General features: G+C 43.5%; 1 protein-coding gene across 1 annotated transcript in view; it reads right to left on the bottom strand.

Moving 5' to 3' along the window:
• Positions 1-17,645, bottom strand: part of LOC138648629 (5-hydroxytryptamine receptor 3A-like) — a 28,405-nt gene extending 10,760 nt beyond the window's left edge. The window contains exons 1-2 of the mRNA XM_069738416.1: positions 17,606-17,645; positions 2,223-2,371 (exon numbers count right to left, since the gene is read on the bottom strand). Of these exons, the coding sequence (XP_069594517.1) occupies positions 2,223-2,371; positions 17,606-17,645 (189 nt within the window). The remainder of the gene's footprint in view (positions 1-2,222; positions 2,372-17,605) is intronic.
• Positions 17,646-18,031: the final 386 nt, after the last annotated feature.

The raw sequence follows: 18,031 nt of genomic DNA, 5'->3' as shown, positions 1-18,031 counted from the left end.
CATTGTATAATAATAATAATAATAATTTTATTTATATAGCACCAACATATTCCGCAGCGCTTTACAAATTATAGAGGGGACTTGTACAGACAATAGACATTACAGCATAACAGAAATACAGTTCAAAACAGATACCAGGAGGAGTGAGGGCCCTGCTCGCAAGCTTACATACTATGGGGAAAAGGGGAGACACGAGAGGTGGATGGTAACAATTGCTTTAGTTATTCGGACCAGCTATAGTGTAAGGCTCAGGTGTTCATGTAAAGCTGCATGAACCAGTTACCTGCCTAAGTATGTAGCAGTACAGACACAGAGGGCTAATACTGCATAAAGTGTATGAGAACATGATGCGAGGAACCTTTTTTTTTTTTTTTTTTTATTATAAATAGGCCACACAGGGATCGTTAGGTTAATGCATTGAGGCGGTAGGCCAGTCTGAACAAATGAGTTTTTAGGGCACGCTTAAAACTGTGGGGATTGGGGATTAATCGTATTAACCTAGGTAGTGCATTCCAAAGAATCGGCGCAGCACGTGTAAAGTCTTGGAGACGGGAGTGGGAGGTTCTGATTATTGAGGATGCTAACCTGAGATCATTAGCGGAGCGGAGGGCACGGGTAGGGTGGTAGACTGATACCAGGGAGGAGATGTAGGGTGGTGCTGAGCCATGGAGTGCTTATATAATTTATTGTTTTTCCATTCTTTGCTTTACCCTTTGATATTGTGCCATTGGCACTACATATATCCATGTTAATCAAATATCTGTTTTGATTAAGTTACTACCAAGTCCTCATTCTCTGTGCTATTGCATCCACGTTCCTGTTTACAGTATGTCTGGTCCACAAGATATGATATTGGCATCAGGGGCGGCACCAATGGTGCAGCCACACAGGGGCCCAAGAGATAACAGATAATTTCCATCTCTTAGGATTCATTGAAATGTCAGCATTTTCCACGTACTAGAAAAAAACTCAATTATTCTGATCAGACTTTTATCAAAGTGTGGTTCAAGTGTAATCTGCTTTTCTTGTAGGTGGAGAGAAAAAAAAGTTTCTCCACCTTCTTCTTTCTGACAGTCCATGAAAATTTGACCAAACTCAGATGTCATCCAAGTCAGGTCCGTTTTTTTTTTTTTTTTTTTTACAAAACCATAAACTTGTATTGCTGATTTTGATCTGACACTTGGATCAAAATCGAACATGTCTCCAATATTTTCCATGTACCACTTGGTCCAACAAAACACAAAAAGCTGGATATATGCACAGCACTATAGAATATCATAGGTAAGAATGATGATATTTGTGAAAACCACAAATTGGACTCAAAGGAGAAAATCTGATGAACGAGCCCTTAAGCAAGTGGAATTTTGTATTATTATTTATTATTATTATTATAGCCCCATTATAGCCATATTCCATGGCGCTTTACATGTAAGGAGGGGTATACATAATAAAAATGAGTACGATATTCTTGAACAATACAAGTCACAACTGGAACAGGAGGAGAGAGGACCCTGCCCGCGAAGGCTCACAATCTACAAGGGATGGGTGAGAACACAATAAGTGAGGGTAGAGCTGGTTGTGCAGTGTTTTTTTTGGTGGATCGGTGGTTACTGCAGGTTATAGGCTTGTCGGAAGAGGTGGGTCTTCAGGCTCTTTTTGAAGGTTTTGATGGTAGGTGAGAGTCTGATATGTTGGGGTAGAGAGTTCCAGAGTAGGGGGGATGCAGAAATCTTGTATGCCATTGTGGGAAGAGGAGATAAGAGGGGAGTAGAGAAGGAGATCTTGTGAGGATCGGAGGTTGCGTGTAGGTAGGAACCGGGAGACGAGGTCACAGATGTACGGAGGAGACAGGTTGTGGATGGCTTTGTACATCATGGTTAGGGATATGTACTGGAGTCTCTGGGTAATGGGGAGCTATTGGCATGCAAAGGGCCCATATGTGGTTCTTGCACAGGGACCCTCGTCTGTCTGTGTCTTTGACTGGCATGATACAGCGGAGCATGTGCTGTTACACATTCTTCATAACTTAAATCTTCCCTGTCCACACTTAGGTGAAACTAGGCAATACTTCTACAGTTCTTGTTTCTTACAAATAGGTAAACTAACATTAATCATAACAAACCAAAAATAAATTTGTAAAGCGGTATGAAAATTAAAGGTCTTATATAAATGAAAAAGATAAATAAGTTAAAAGTTAAAATCCAGAACCATAAAGGACTCACCAGTTTGACAATTGTGTATAGATACATTGTTATAGTAACGTTGGTGATATCTTTCCATTTCAATACTGGGCGAACATCTTTGCTCTGACTATCGAGCTTTAAGAACTGCACCAGATTGTTATAGCTGCAATCTTGACTGTAACATAAACCTTAGAAAAGAACAGGACAAATAACAATTATTCCGATCTTACAGTATGTAAAAGTAAAATACGAAACTAAATTGTATCAGTCATCAAATTACGATGCTCTCATTAATAGGGTTGTCCAGGTTTTTCATGAAATTGTACGGCCACTATATGTGACTGCAGATATGTGAATCCTCACAGCACTCACATCGGCGCTGTCAGGAATCTCTAGTGTTGGTGGCGAAACTGGGCGGCCGTGTGACCACAACTATGCAATTTTCATACTTCTGGTCACATTACAACTAGATAAGTGAAATGAGCAAAGTAGCAAAGTCTAGTCGGAATGTGGCCAGAAATATGCATATGCATAATATATAATATAATCAGTAGGTCTTGCCGCCGGCACCGGAGATCCTGACAGTGTACGATAAAGTAGGGTGACTGCAGACTTTTGTGATAAACCTGGACATTTCCTTTAAGGGTAAGGATTAATATAAAAGTCCCAGACAAACCCATTTTACACAATCTCCAAGTTTCATTTTTGATGCATTGAAAAAATATTAAAAAAAGTACTATAGTCATTTGTTAAAGTAAGAAATAGAACTACTGTATGTGTTGAAATACCATATCACGGCTGACAGGACAATACATTTTGATATAAATGAGCAAAAATGCATAAATCATATATACACCATGTTCCAAATTATTATGCAAATGATATTTTTCTCGGATTTTCCTAAATGGTCAGTGCAAATGACACTCAGTCTAATAAAAGTCATCACCTGTTAGAGTATACATCAAATTTTATTGAAGAAACCTCCCAATGATAACCGTATAATCTCCAAAATTTATAAAAACTCAAAATGCAATGTTTCAAATTATTAGTCACAGTAGAATTTCTAAACATTTGATATGTTTCAAAGAACTGAAAATGCTCATTTGTGGAATTTGCAGCATTAGGAGGTCACATTCACTGAACAAAAAAGCTATTTAACTCCAAAACCTCCTAACAGGCCAAGATACATGGTAACCTAGGACCCCTTCTTTGAAATTACCTTCACAATTCTTGCATCCATTGAACTTGTGAGGTTTTGGAGAGTTTCTGCTTGTATTTCTTAGTTTATTTGAAAAACAAAACAATTAAATCTTTATAACACTTAAATCTTATTTGCATAATAATTTGGAACACAGTGTATAATGTAATATCGGATATAATAAACTAACCCAAACCAAATAGCAACAGATATAAGAATGGCAAAAGGTTACAAACACCTTATCCTGTTCAGCGTGTACTGAAAAAACATTGAAATTAAAACACCAAGAAGCTGTGGAATTATAGAAATCACAAGATGGATAGACATGTTACTGATCTGTGAATGATCAAAAAAGAAATGGAGACAACATTTTCAAAACATTGAAATTTATTCAGCATGGCGTATGAGCGCCACATGCAAAAATCCCTGCACTTACAGCCTTGGTTGCTATCAATGAGGTCATTAATGGCCGCCTAAGAAATATACTTGGGAAAATCCTCAAGATGCACTGCTGGCAGCTCCCTTTGTAATTACTGACCAATAACATCTACAGGGTGGGCCTTTTATATGGATACACCTAAATAAAAAGGAAAAAGTTGGTGATATCAACTTCCTGTTTGTGGCACATTAGTATATGGGAGGGGGAAAACTTTTCAAGATGGGTGGTGACCACGGCGGCCATTTTGAAGTCGACCATTTTGGATCCAACTGTATTTTTTCCAATGGGAAGAGGGTCATGTGACACATCAAACTTATTGAGAATTTCACAAAAGAAACAATGGTGGCTCAGTGGTTAGCACTACAGGCTTGCATTGCTGGAGTACTGGGTTCAAATCCCACCAAGGACAATATCTGCAAGGAGTTTGTGTTTTTTCCCCGCGTTTGCGTTGGTTTCCTCAGGGCACTTTAGTCTCCTCTCACATTCCAAAAAACATACATAAAATCTAGATTGTGAGTCCCATCAGGGACAGAGATGATAATGTATGTAAAACAATGCAGAAAATGATAGCGCTATATAAGCAAAGCAAAATAAACATTATAATTTTGCACCATCTTGAATATTTTGCTGGCACTGTTCTATATGTTATTGTCTGTTTGTGATTCAATAAAGTATTGCTACTCTATTGTACCCTCACCCTGTGTTGTCTGAGTAGTATTATGCAATAATAAGAAAAGAGGAGATCGGGCATTCAGTTGGATGAGCCCTGGTCCATGCAGTCTTGGGCCAGCAGACTAGAGCAGCCACTGGCCACCGTATCTCCACATTTGGTTGATACTACTCAGCTTGGCAGATCCAGGGGAAGATGCAGGATACTGGTGTTTCAGTGTGAGAACTTGCACAACTGGTGGCTAACTAAATACTTTTTTTCCCTATTGTATGAGCAGGTCACTACCCTTCAAACCCAGCTACACCTGATGGATTGGAGAATGGGAATGGCCGGTGCCACCCATCACTTGCCAGTCATGCATGACACTTTAACCCTTTGTTGCTCAACTAAGCAAAACCTCTTAGCACTCTATCAGAAATGGAGCCTTTAGCAGGTGTCATATCACTCCATTTCAGGCATCTTGCTGTTATATATATATATATATATATATATATATATATATATATATATATATATATATATATATATATATATGTATATACACTGCTCAAAAAATAAAGGGAACACTTAAACAACAGAATATAACTCCAAGTAATCAAACTTCTGTGAAATCAAACTGTCCACTTAGGAAGCAACACTGATTGTCAATCAATGTCACATGCTGATGTGCAAATAGAGTAGACAACAGATGGAAATTATTGGCAATTATCAAGACACCCTCAATAAAGAGTGGTTCTGCAGGTGGGGACCACATCTCTGTGCTTTCTGGCTGATGTTTTGGTCACTTTGGAATGATGGCTGTGCTTTCACACTCGTGGTAGCATGAGACGGATTCTACAACCCACACAAGCGGCTCAGGTAGTGCAACTCATCCAGGATGGCACATCAATATGAGCTGTGGCAAGGTTTGCTGTGTCTGTCAGCGTAGTGTACAGAGGCTGGAGGCGCTACCAGGTGACAAGCCAGTACACAAAGGAGACGTGGAGGTGGCCATAGGAGGGCAATAACCCAGCAGCAGGACTGCTACCTCAGCCTTTGTGCAAGGAGGAACAGGAGGAGTACTGGCAGAGCCCTGCAAAATGACCTGCAGCAGGCCACAAATGTGCATGTGTCTGCACAAAAGGTTAGAAACTGACTCCATGAGGATGGTCTGAGTTCCCGACATCCACAGATGGGGGTTGTGCTCACAGCCCAACACCGTGCAGGATGCTTGGCATTTGCCACAGAACACCAGGATTAGCAAATTCACCACTGGCGTCCTGTGCTCTTCATAGATGAAAGCAGGTTCACACTGAGCATGTGACAGACGTGAGAGTCTGGAGACGCTGTGGAGAACGATCTGTTGCCTGCTATATCCTTCAGTTTCAGTTTCACATCGCTGCAGCCGCTGCTGCTCCCCGAGTCCTGCCATACTTACCCTTCCTCGGCATCCCGGCGCACCTCCGCAGCTGTTTATCCTTATCTGGCTTCTGCTTCTCTGCGCTCGTGCCTGGCTTCTGCCTCTCGTCAGGTGCGCACACACGCTGGGTTCAGCGTTGCGCACACACACTTCTGAGTCTGTCCTGATTTCTCCCTCCTGTCCTCTCTATCTCCCAGGAGGACTCCAACCCAGAAGTACTACTCAGTGCTGGCCTTATTACTCTGCCTCCTCTGCTTTGCCGTGCCTGATGCTCATTTGTTTCTTGCAAGTGATTCTGGCCCCATGCCTTGCCAGCATTTCTCCCTTTAGTTTCCTCCTCCGTCCGCTTTCTGTTCTCGTACCCTTTCTCTAATATTGTTCCTCTCCTTTGTTCTCTACTAGATCCAGTCCGTGTTCTCCGTCCTGTCTGGTTCCCCAGAGTCTTGCCTGCCTGCCTGCCCATGTCCTTCGCCTTTCCCGTGTTCCTGACTCCAGCCTGTCAGTCCTCACCCTCCGTTCAGTTTGTGTTCCTGTGTCTCCTGTTATGAAAGGTAATTCAGTACCACAATGGACATAGAGGTCAGCGCACATACAGTGACCTGGTAATAACCCAAAAAACAAGAACGAGCTCTGAGACGTGGGAACTCTGTTGACCGCAATCCCTAATCCTCTCCAACCACACTAAAGGCAGCCGTGGATTGCGCCTAACGCTCCCTATGCAACTCGGCACGGCCTGAGAAACTAGCTAGCTTGAAGATAGAAAATAAGCCTACCTTGCCTCAGAGAAATATCCCCAAAGGAAAAGGCAGCCCCCCACATATAATGACTGTGAGTTAAGATGAAAAGACAAACGTAGAGATGAAATAGATTTAGCAAAGCGAGGCCCAACTTTCTGAACAGAGCGAGGATAGGAAAGGTAACTTTGCGGTCAACACAAAACCCTACAAAAACCACGCAAAGGGGGCAAAAAGACCCTCCGTACCGAACTAACGGCACGGAGGTACACCCTCTGCGTCCCAGAGCTTCCAGCAAGCAGGGAAAAACAAATAGACAAGCTGGACAGAAAAAAACAGCAAACAAATAGCAAAGAATAACTTAGCTATGCAGAGCAACAGGCCACAGGAACGATCCAGGAGGAGACAGGTCCAATACTAGAACATTGACTGGAGGCCAGGATCAAAGCACTAGGTGGAGTTAAATAGAGCAGCACCTAACGACTTCACCATATCACCTGAGGAAGGAAACTCAGAAGCCGCAGTACCACTTTCCTCCACCAACGGAAGCTCACAGAGAGAATCAGCCGAAGTACCATTTGTGACCACAAGAGGGAGCTCTGCCACAGAATTCACAACAGTACCCCCCCCTTGAGATGGGGTCACCGAACCCTCACCAGAGCTCCCAGGACGACCAGGATGAGCCATATGAAAGGCACGAACAAGATCGGGAGCATGGACATCAGAGGCAAAGACCCAGGAATTATCTTCCTGAGCATAACCCTTCCACTTAACCAGATACTGGAGTTTCCGTCTAGAAACACGAGAATCCAAAATCTTCTCCACAATATACTCCAACTCCCCCTCCACCAAAACCGGGGCAGGAGGATCAACAGATGGAACCACGGGTGCCACGTATCTCCGCAACAATGACCTATGGAATACGTTATGTATGGAAAAAGAATCTGGAAGGGTCAGACGAAAAGACACAGGATTAAGAACCTCAGAAATCCTATACGGACCAATAAAACGAGGTTTAAACTTAGGAGAGGAAACCTTCATAGGAATATGACGAGAAGATAACCAAACCAGATCCCCAACACGAAGTCGGGGACCCACACAGCGTCTGCGATTAGCGAAACGTTGAGCCTTCTCCTGGGACAAGGTCAAATTGTCCACTACATGAGTCCAAATCTGCTGCAACCTGTCCACCACAGTATCCACACCAGGACAGTCCGAAGACTCAACCTGCCCTGAAGAGAAACGAGGATGGAACCCAGAGTTGCAGAAAAACGGTGAAACCAAGGTAGCCGAGCTGGCCCGATTATTAAGGGCGAACTCAGCCAAAGGCAAAAAGGACACCCAGTCATCCTGATCAGCAGAAACAAAGCATCTCAGATATGTTTCCAAGGTCTGATTGGTTCGTTCGGTCTGGCCATTAGTCTGAGGATGGAAAGCCGAGGAAAAAGACAAGTCAATGCCCATCCTACCACAAAAGGCTCGCCAAAACCTCGAAACAAACTGGGAACCTCTGTCAGAAACGATATTCTCTGGAATGCCATGTAAACGAACCACATGCTGGAAAAACAATGGCACCAAATCAGAGGAGGAAGGCAATTTTGACAAGGGTACCAAATGGACCATCTTAGAGAAGCGATCACAGACCACCCAAATGACTGACATCTTTTGAGAGACGGGAAGATCTGAAATAAAATCCATAGAGATATGTGTCCAAGGTCTCTTCGGGACCGGCAAGGGCAAAAGCAACCCACTGGCACGAGAACAGCAGGGCTTAGCCCGAGCACAAATCCCACAGGACTGCACAAAAGTACGTACATCCCGCAACAGAGATGGCCACCAAAAGGATCTAGCCACTAACTCTCTGGTACCAAAGATTCCAGGATGACCAGCCAACACCGAACAATGAACCTCAGAGATAACTATATTCGTCCACCTATCAGGGACAAACAGTTTCTCCGCTGGGCAACGATCAGATTTATCAGCCTGAAATTTTTGCAGCACCCGCCGCAAATCAGGGGAGATGGCAGACACAATTACTCCCTCTTTGAGGATACCCGCCGGCTCAGATACACCCGGAGAGTCGGGCACAAAACTCCTAGACAGAGCATCTGCCTTCACATTTTTAGAGCCCGGAAGATATGAAATCACAAAGTCAAAACGGGCAAAAAACAACGACCAACGAGCTTGTCTAGGATTCAACCGCTTGGCGGACTCGAGATAAGTCAAGTTCTTATGATCAGTCAAGACCACCACGCGATGATTAGCTCCTTCAAGCCAATGACGCCACTCCTCGAATGCCCACTTCACGGCCAGCAACTCTCGATTGCCCACATCATAATTACGCTCAGCAGGCGAAAACTTCCTGGAAAAGAAGGCGCATGGTTTCATCACCGAGCAATCAGAACTTCTCTGCGACAAAACAGCCCCTGCTCCAATCTCAGAAGCATCAACCTCAACCTGGAACGGAAGCGAAACATCTGGTTGACACAACACAGGGGCAGAAGAAAAACGACGCTTCAACTCTTGAAAAGCTTCCACAGCAGCAGAAGACCAATTGACCACATCAGCACCTTTCTTGGTCAAATCGGTCAATGGTTTAGCAATACTAGAAAAATTGCAGATGAAGCGACGATAAAAATTAGCAAAGCCCAGGAACTTTTGCAGACTTTTCAGAGATGTCGGCTGAGTCCAATTATGGATGGCTTGGACCTTAACAGGGTCCATCTCAATAGTAGAAGGGGAAAAGATGAACCCCAAAAATGAAACCTTCTGGACACCAAAGAGACACTTTGATCCCTTCACAAACAAAGAATTAGCACGCAGGAACTGAAACACCGTTCTGACCTGCTTCACATGAGACTCCCAATCATCCGAGAAGATCAAAATGTCATCTAAGTACACAATCAGGAATTTATCCAGGTACTCTCGGAAGATGTCATGCATAAAGGACTGAAACACTGATGGAGCATTGGCAAGTCCGAATGGCATTACTAGATACTCAAAATGGCCCTCGGGCGTGTTAAATGCAGTTTTCCACTCATCGCCTCGCTTAATACGCACAAGATTATACGCACCACGAAGATCTATCTTGGTGAACCAACTAGCCCCCTTAATGCGAGCAAACAAATCAGATAATAATGGCAAAGGGTACTGAAATTTAACTGTGATCTTATTTAGAAGGCGGTAATCTATACAAGGTCTCAGTGAACCATCCTTCTTGGCTACAAAAAAGAACCCTGCTCCTAATGGCGACGATGACGGGCGAATATGCCCCTTCTCCAAAGACTCCTTCACATAACTCCGCATAGCGGCGTGCTCAGGCACAGATAAATTAAACAGTCGACCTTTTGGGAATTTACTACCAGGAATCAAATCGATAGCACAATCACAATCCCTATGCGGAGGTAGGGTATCGGACTTGGGCTCATCAAATAAATCCCGGTAATCAGACAAGAACTCAGGAACCTCAGAAGGGGTGGATGACGAAATAGTCAGAAATGGGACATCACCATGTACCCCCTGACAACCCCAGCTGGACACAGACATGGATTTACAATCTAATACTGGATTATGGACTTGTAGCCATGGCAACCCCAACACGACCACATCATGCAGATTATGCAACACCAGAAAACGAATAACCTCCTGATGTGCAGGAGCCATGCACATGGTCAGCTGGGTCCAGTACTGAGGCTTATTCTTGGCCAAAGGCGTAGCATCAATTCCTCTCAATGGAATAGGACACTGCAAGGGCTCCAAGAAAAACCCACAACGCCTAGCATACTCCAAGTCCATCAAATTCAGAGCAGCGCCTGAGTCCACAAATGCCATGACAGAATACGATGACAAAGAGCAGATCAAGGTAACGGACAGAAGAAATTTTGACTGTACCGTACCAATGGTGGCAGACCTAGCGAACCGCTTAGTGCGCTTAGGACAATCAGAGATAGCATGAGTAGAATCACCACAGTAGAAACACAGCCCATTCAGACGTCTGTGTTCTTGCCGTTCAACTCTGGTCAAAGTCATATCGCACTGCATAGGCTCAGGTTTAAGCTCAGGTAATACCGCCAAATGGTGCACAGATTTACGCTTGCGCAAGCGTCGACCGATCTGAATGGCCAAAGACATAGACTCATTCAGACCAGCAGGTATAGGAAATCCCACCATGACATCCTTAAGGGCTTCAGAGAGACCTCTTCTGAAAATAGCCGCGAGCGCACCTTCATTCCACTGAGTGAGTACAGACCACTTTCTAAATTTCTGACAATATACCTCTATCTCATCCTGACCCTGACACAGAGCCAGCAAATTCTTCTCTGCCTGATCCACTGAATTAGGCTCATCGTACAGCAATCCGAGCGCCAGGAAAAACACATCAATATTACTTAATGCAGGATCCCCTGGCGCAAGGGAAAATGCCCAGTCCTGAGGATCGTCACGCAAAAAAGAAATAACAATTCTCACTTGTTGAACTGGATCACCAGAGGAGCGAGGTTTCAAGGCCAGAAACAGTTTGCAATTATTTTTGAAATTCACAAACTTGGCTCTATCACCATAAAACAAATCAGGAATAGGAATTCTTGGTTCTAACATAGGCCTCTGAACCACCAAATCTTGAATCTTTTGTACATTTATAACGAGATTATCCAATGAAGAGCACAGAACCTGAATATCCATGTCCACACCTGTGTCCTGAACTACCCAAATGTCTAGGGGAAAAAAAAGGCAAAACACAGTGCAAAGAAAAAAAAATGGTCTCAGAACTTCTTTTTTCCCTCTATTGAGAATCATTAGTACTTATGGTCTCCAGTACTGTTATGAAAGGTAATTCAGTACCACAATGGACATAGAGGTCAGCGCACATACAGTGACCTGGTAATAACCCAAAAAACAAGAACGAGCTCTGAGACGTGGGAACTCTGTTGACCGCAATCCCTAATCCTCTCCAACCACACTAAAGGCAGCCGTGGATTGCGCCTAACGCTCCCTATGCAACTCGGCACGGCCTGAGAAACTAGCTAGCCTGAAGATAGAAAATAAGCCTACCTTGCCTCAGAGAAATATCCCCAAAGGAAAAGGCAGCCCCCCACATATAATGACTGTGAGTTAAGATGAAAAGACAAATGTAGAGATGAAAGATTTAGCAAAGCGAGGCCCAACTTTCTGAACAGAGCGAGGATAGGAAAGGTAACTTTGCGGTCAACACAAAACCCTACAAAAACCACGCAAAGGGGGCAAAAAGACCCTCCGTACCGAACTAACGGCACGGAGGTACACCTTCTGCGTCCCAGAGCTTCCAGCAAGCAGGGAAAAACAAATAGACAAGCTGGACAGAAAAAAACAGCAAACAAATAGCAAAGAATAACTTAGCTATGCAGAGCAACAGGCCACAGGAACGATCCAGGAGGAGACAGGTCCAATACTAGAACATTGACTGGAGGCCAGGATCAAAGCACTAGGTGGAGTTAAATAGAGCAGCACCTAACGACTTCACCATATCACCTGAGGAAGGAAACTCAGAAGCCGCAGTACCACTTTCTTCCACCAAAGGAAGCTCACAGAGAGAATCAGCCAAAGTACCACTTGTGACCACAAGAGGGAGCTCTGCCACAGAATTCACAACAGTCTCCTTCCAGTCCATGTTCTTCCTCCTTACCATTTTCCATACAGTCCATTTTTCACTCCTACCTTGTTTCAGTAACTCCGACACTTCTAACCTTCTCCATTAGTTATCCTTCTTGTCCGTCCTTGCTTATAAGCTGCCATGGCGATAGTCTCCCTCGGGTCTGCCCCTAACGCTCCCTGTATAGGGGGTGGTCCATCTGGTCAGCTCGCCCCTGGGAGGATCATTGTCACAGTCCAGTGAATCCACCCTATTGACTCTATAGTTAAGTCCTCACATTCAGCATGATCAGTTTGGCAGTTGGTCAGTAATTGTGTGGGGTGGCATTTCTTTGGAGGGCAGCAGTTCTCCATGTGCTCGCCAGAGGTAGCCTGACTGCCATTAGGTACCGAGATGTGATCCGCAGACCCCTCGTGAGACCATATGCTGGTGCGAATGGCCCTGGGTTCCTCCTAATGCAAGACAATGCCAGACCTCATGTGGCTGGAGTGTGTCAGCAGTTCCTGCAAGATGAAGTCATTGAAACTATGGACTGGCCCGCCCGTTCCCCAGACCTGAATCCGATTGAACACATCTGGGACATCATGTCTCGCACCATCCACCAACGTGACGTTGCACCACAGACTGTCCAGAAGTTGGCAGATGCTTTAGTCCAGGTCTGGGAGGAGAACCCTCTGGAGACCATCCGCCACCTCATAAAGAGCATGCCCAGACATTGTAGGGAGGCCATACAGACACGTGGAGGACACACACATTACTGAGCATCATTTCCTTGTCTTAAGGCATTTCCACTGAAGTTGGATCAGCCTGTAACTTCATTTTCCACTTTGATTTTGAGCATCATTCCATCTCCAGACCTCCGTGAGATATTAGTTGCGATTTACGTTTTATTGTTCTCAACACATTCCGCTATGAATAAAGATTTACAACTGGAATATTTCAATCAGTGATATCTAGGATGTGGGATTTTAGTGTTCCATTTATTTTTTTGAGCAGTATATATATATATATATATATATATATATATATATATACACACACATACACACACCACATTATATATTTCACATTATAATTCCACATTATAATTCTATATAATTGGCCTGAAATATTAGAAAAATAAGTTTTATTATACGCACCCTGGGGGTCCAGTCCGATGGGTGTCACAGGTCCTGGTCCCGCGCCTCACATCTTCTTATGAATGCCGCCCTCCTGCTTGCTCCTGCGCAGGCATACTTATCTGCCCTGTTGAGGACAGACCGAAGTACTGAAGTGCGCAGTTGCCAGGAAAGGTTAGAGAGACCCAGCACCTGCGCACTGCAGTTCTTTCCTCTGCCCTCAACAGGGCAGATAACTACGTCTGCACAGGAGCGTGATTCCAGGGAGCCTGTGAAGCAATCAGGAGAAAGGCATCCCAAAAAGATGGGAGGCGCCGGACCCGGACCTGCGACACTCATTGGACTGGACCGCCCCCGGGTGAGTATAATAAAACTTATTTTTCTTATCTTTCAGGTAGGATCGGGGGCTTATCTACAGCATTATAGAATGCGTGCGTGAACATTGCCTTGACATAGACAAAGCCAAAACTGTCCTTGACGATGCCACATTGAAAACCCTCCCTAGGCACTTCAAGCAATATCATCAGTGCAATTCGAGATTATTATCCATAAAAGGCATTGATATGTTGGATTTGGGGTGTAGAGGGGGTGATATGGGTAAGCAATTAGCGAAAAAAGAGTGCCAGTGGATTTATAGATTGGGTACAGTAGTTCCACAGGGCCTAAATGAAAACTCGAGCTTTGGAGCATTTTTGTAATAACGTTATTGATTTAGAGGTAGCTAGTTTGGCAGGGGGTTATGTGCTATATATATTTTAGCCACTCTCTTTTAGAAGTTCATGTTTGTTGGCTTTTATTAATTTTTGTTTTTATTTTCTCTATTGTAGCACATTTTCTACTTTTGAGGTGACCATCAGGGTACCAGCATCTTTCATTTGGACAACAGGAAGTGAGATGACCTCCGGAAGTTATTAAAGAAGAATATCAGAAGAAATATGTCCGGAAACCACTGAGGCTTTTTGTATACTATGTATTAGGGGAATATGGAGGGTGTAGTTTAACCTGGTACTTCTATGGATATAACATGATCATTTCTGCTCATGTGTTAATTCTATGTATTTATCACTTCTATTTTGGGGGGGGAGGGAGAGGGGGAGGGGGATGGGGAATTTATATTATATTATGTGGTTGTATTACGCTTTTGAAATAGTATGTATATTAGGGAACTGGTATTTCTCAGCCTCATGCTAGTTCACCAGCACCTTTTTTGTACGCTGCATGGGTGACTGGCCCGGCATGGTGGGCCCTAGTTGGGGAGCACCATGCTGTGGACAGTTCATTCATGCAGGGTTTCTTACTATAGTTATTCACAATCAGGATTCGTATATGTGAAATACAAAGTACTTTACCCACTTTTTTGGATATGTGGGATGCGTTTTATCTTTTTTTTATAGAGGTACGTCACATTTACTTTATTATTCACACCATAGCACACATAGACAGTGCACAAAATATATAGTGTTTATAGCATTTCATGATCCATTAGCTATAATCTATACCTTAGGTATTTTTAGTCATATAGACACATTCACGCTGATGGGGATTCACTTTTTTCCTCTGTTTTCTTCTTTTTCTTTTCCCTTCCCTTTTTTACCTTCATTTTTTACTTACTTTTTTTCTTCCCCGGCTCTTCATTAATCCCTGGCGGCTGAGCGCTTGCGTGGATCGCGGACCTGTGGAGAGTGGCGAACAGTCGCTAGGGAGAGGAGGACGCAGTGTCGTACTTACCAACGACCTGCAGCTTCCGATCCCATGACCGCGGATCTGACTTTCCAATGGCTACGGGACCCTGCAGATCTGCGCAAGCGCCGCCAAGCTGCCTCTAACATAGAATCCGTACAATGAGCTCTCACGAAAGGACTTCCGGTTTCCGTACACTGATGCACGGTGACACCTTACTGAGGTGTCGGCGCATAATATGCTAGTCATCACACTTCACCTGCTCGTGGTTATTCAACGGTACCGGGTCCAATCACAATCTTGCCTATTGTATTTAAGCTGGCTAATCCCCTGCCCTGACACGCCTCCTGAAGCAGTGTGAAACGCGCGTCGGGGAAGAGGGACGCCGCGGCTTATCCCCTTGGGACTATCAGGTACACCTTTTAAATTTACATCTATACGCCTATTTGGAGGAGAAACCTTTTTTTTTGCCATACCATTAGGAGAAATAGCGTTTAGCATCTTTATGTGTATGTACTTGGGCAAATGAGTCTCTCCATAGGTATCATACCTTGTATAAGCTACTAGGCTATATATGGTGAATTGATATGTTAATAAGTACGTTAGTCTAAATGTTAGAGATAAGCCTATGGCAGATTTGTCCCTCGTTCATGGTTCCAGCATCCTTCCTTATTAGTAGATATATGTTGTTTTTATACATTTTCTAAATAAAATATTGGTTTTATATTGTACCATGGTCGAGGTCATTTTACTTCTTGATCACACCGTTGTGAGATAATTTAGTTAATGGTACTTTGTCCCCCGTTCGGAGGGACGTTATACAGTCATGGACAAAAATTTTGAGAATGAGACAAATATAAATTTTTCCAAAGTCTACTGCTTCATTTTTTCTAATGGCAATTTGCATATACTCCTGAATGTCAGAGTGATCAGCTTAACAGCAATTACTGTATTTGCAAAGTCAATATTTGCCCACAAAATGAACTTTAACCCCCAAAACACATTTCAACATCATTGCAGTCCTGCCTTAAAAGGAGCAGCTAACATCGTTTTAGTGATTGATCTATTAACACAGGTGTGGGTGTTGATGAGGACAGGGCTGGCGATCAGTCAGTCATGATTAAGTAATAATGACATCACTGGACACTTTAAAAGGAGGCTGATGCTTGGTATCATTGTTTCTCTTTAGTTAACCATGGTTATCTCTAAAGAAACACGTGCAGCCATCATTGCACTGCACAAAAATGGCCTAACAGGGAAGAGTATCGCAGCTACAAAGATTGCACTTCAGTCAACAATATAGCGCATCATCAAGAACTTCAAGGAGAGAGCTTCCATTGTTGTCAAAAAGGCTCCAGGGCGCCCAAGAAAGACCAGCAAGTGCCAGGACCGTATCTTAAAACTGTTTAAGCTGCGGGATCGGACTACCAGCAGTGCCGAGCTTGCTCAGGAATGGCAGCAGGCTGGTGTGAGTGCTTCTGCACGCACTGTGAGGCGGAGACTCTTTGAGCAAGGCCTGGTTTCAAGGAGGGCAGCAAAGAAGCCACTTCTCTCCAGAAAAAACATCAGGGACCGACTGATATTCTGCAAAAGGTACAGGGAGTGGACTGCTGAGGACTAGGGCAAAGTTATTTTCTCAGATGAATCCCCTTTTCGATTGTTTGGGACATCTGGAAAACAGCTTATTCGGAGAAGAGGTGAGCGCTACCACCAGTCTTGTCTCAAGCACATTGTAAAGCATCCTGAAACCATTCATGTGTGGGGTTGCTTCTCTGCCAAGGGAATCGGCTCACTCAGTCTTGCCTAAAAACACAGCCATGAATAAAGAATGGTACCAGAATGTCCTCCAAGAGCAACTTCTCCGTACCATCCAAGAGCAGTTTGGCGCCCAACAATGCCTTTTCCAGCATGATGGAGCACCTTGCCATAAAGCAAAGGTGATAACTAAATGGCTCACGGAACAAAACATAGAGATTTTGGGTCCATGGCCTGGAAACTCCCCAGATCTTAATCCCATTGAGAACTTGTGGTCAATCATCAAGAGACGGGTGGACAAACAAAAACCAACAAATTCTGGCAGAATGCAAGCATTGATTATGCAAGAATGGACTGCTATCAGTCAGGATTTGGTCCAGAAGTTGATTGAGAGCATGCCAGGGAGAATTGCAGAGGTCTTGAAGAAGAAGGGTCAACACTGCAAATATTGACTTGCTGCATTAACTCATTCTAACTGTCAATATAACCTATTGGTACTCATAATATGATTGCAATTATATTTCTGTATGTGATATAAACATCAGACAAACACTAATAAAAACCAGAGGGCAGCAGATCATGTGACAATATAATTTTGGTGTCATTCTCAAAAATTTTGGCCATGACTGTAGATACTATTGAGCCCTATCAGTGAATACATTATAGAATGCTGTAGATAAGCCCTGCAAGGCAGTGGCCGTATCTTATATTGGTCAAACCTGGTGACAGGTTCCCTTTAAGTCTAAGCTCAGAACTACCATGAAATATTCATTAAATGTAAAGTAGAAATCAAAATTACTTACCCAAAAAGGAAGCAAGGAGCAAAAATCTGCGTATAGACATTGTGAGAAGACAGAATAAACTGTGACTACCTGCAACCGTAACTAATCATTTTACTTCTAGAAGGAATTTATGCTACTGAACATTTTCAGTAGTGGATAAACTTGTTTCAGAAGTTTTGTGAGCTGACGCAGATAGTCTCAGTGTCAATAAGTCTTCTGCTGATCAATACGTAAAATGTAATGATGACTTTGGGGCAAATTAGACCAAGCTTTGAAGGACTCTTTTTCTTCTGCATTAACCAGGGCTAATGCATCTCACAGTGATGAAGACATGACAAGCTATGATTAATACCTCTCAGTAAAGGAACTCCCTGCTCATTCTTAGAATGCTCTTCTTTGGCATACCTTTCTTGCAAATAAATGACGTAATGGAAGAAAAAACTGGCC

This window comes from Ranitomeya imitator, chromosome 9 (genome assembly GCF_032444005.1).
Source record: "Ranitomeya imitator isolate aRanImi1 chromosome 9, aRanImi1.pri, whole genome shotgun sequence".
Classification (NCBI taxonomy): Eukaryota; Metazoa; Chordata; class Amphibia; order Anura; family Dendrobatidae; genus Ranitomeya; species Ranitomeya imitator.
The sequence above is the reverse complement of the archived record's forward strand: the minus strand, read 5'-3'. Positions and strand labels throughout refer to the sequence as shown.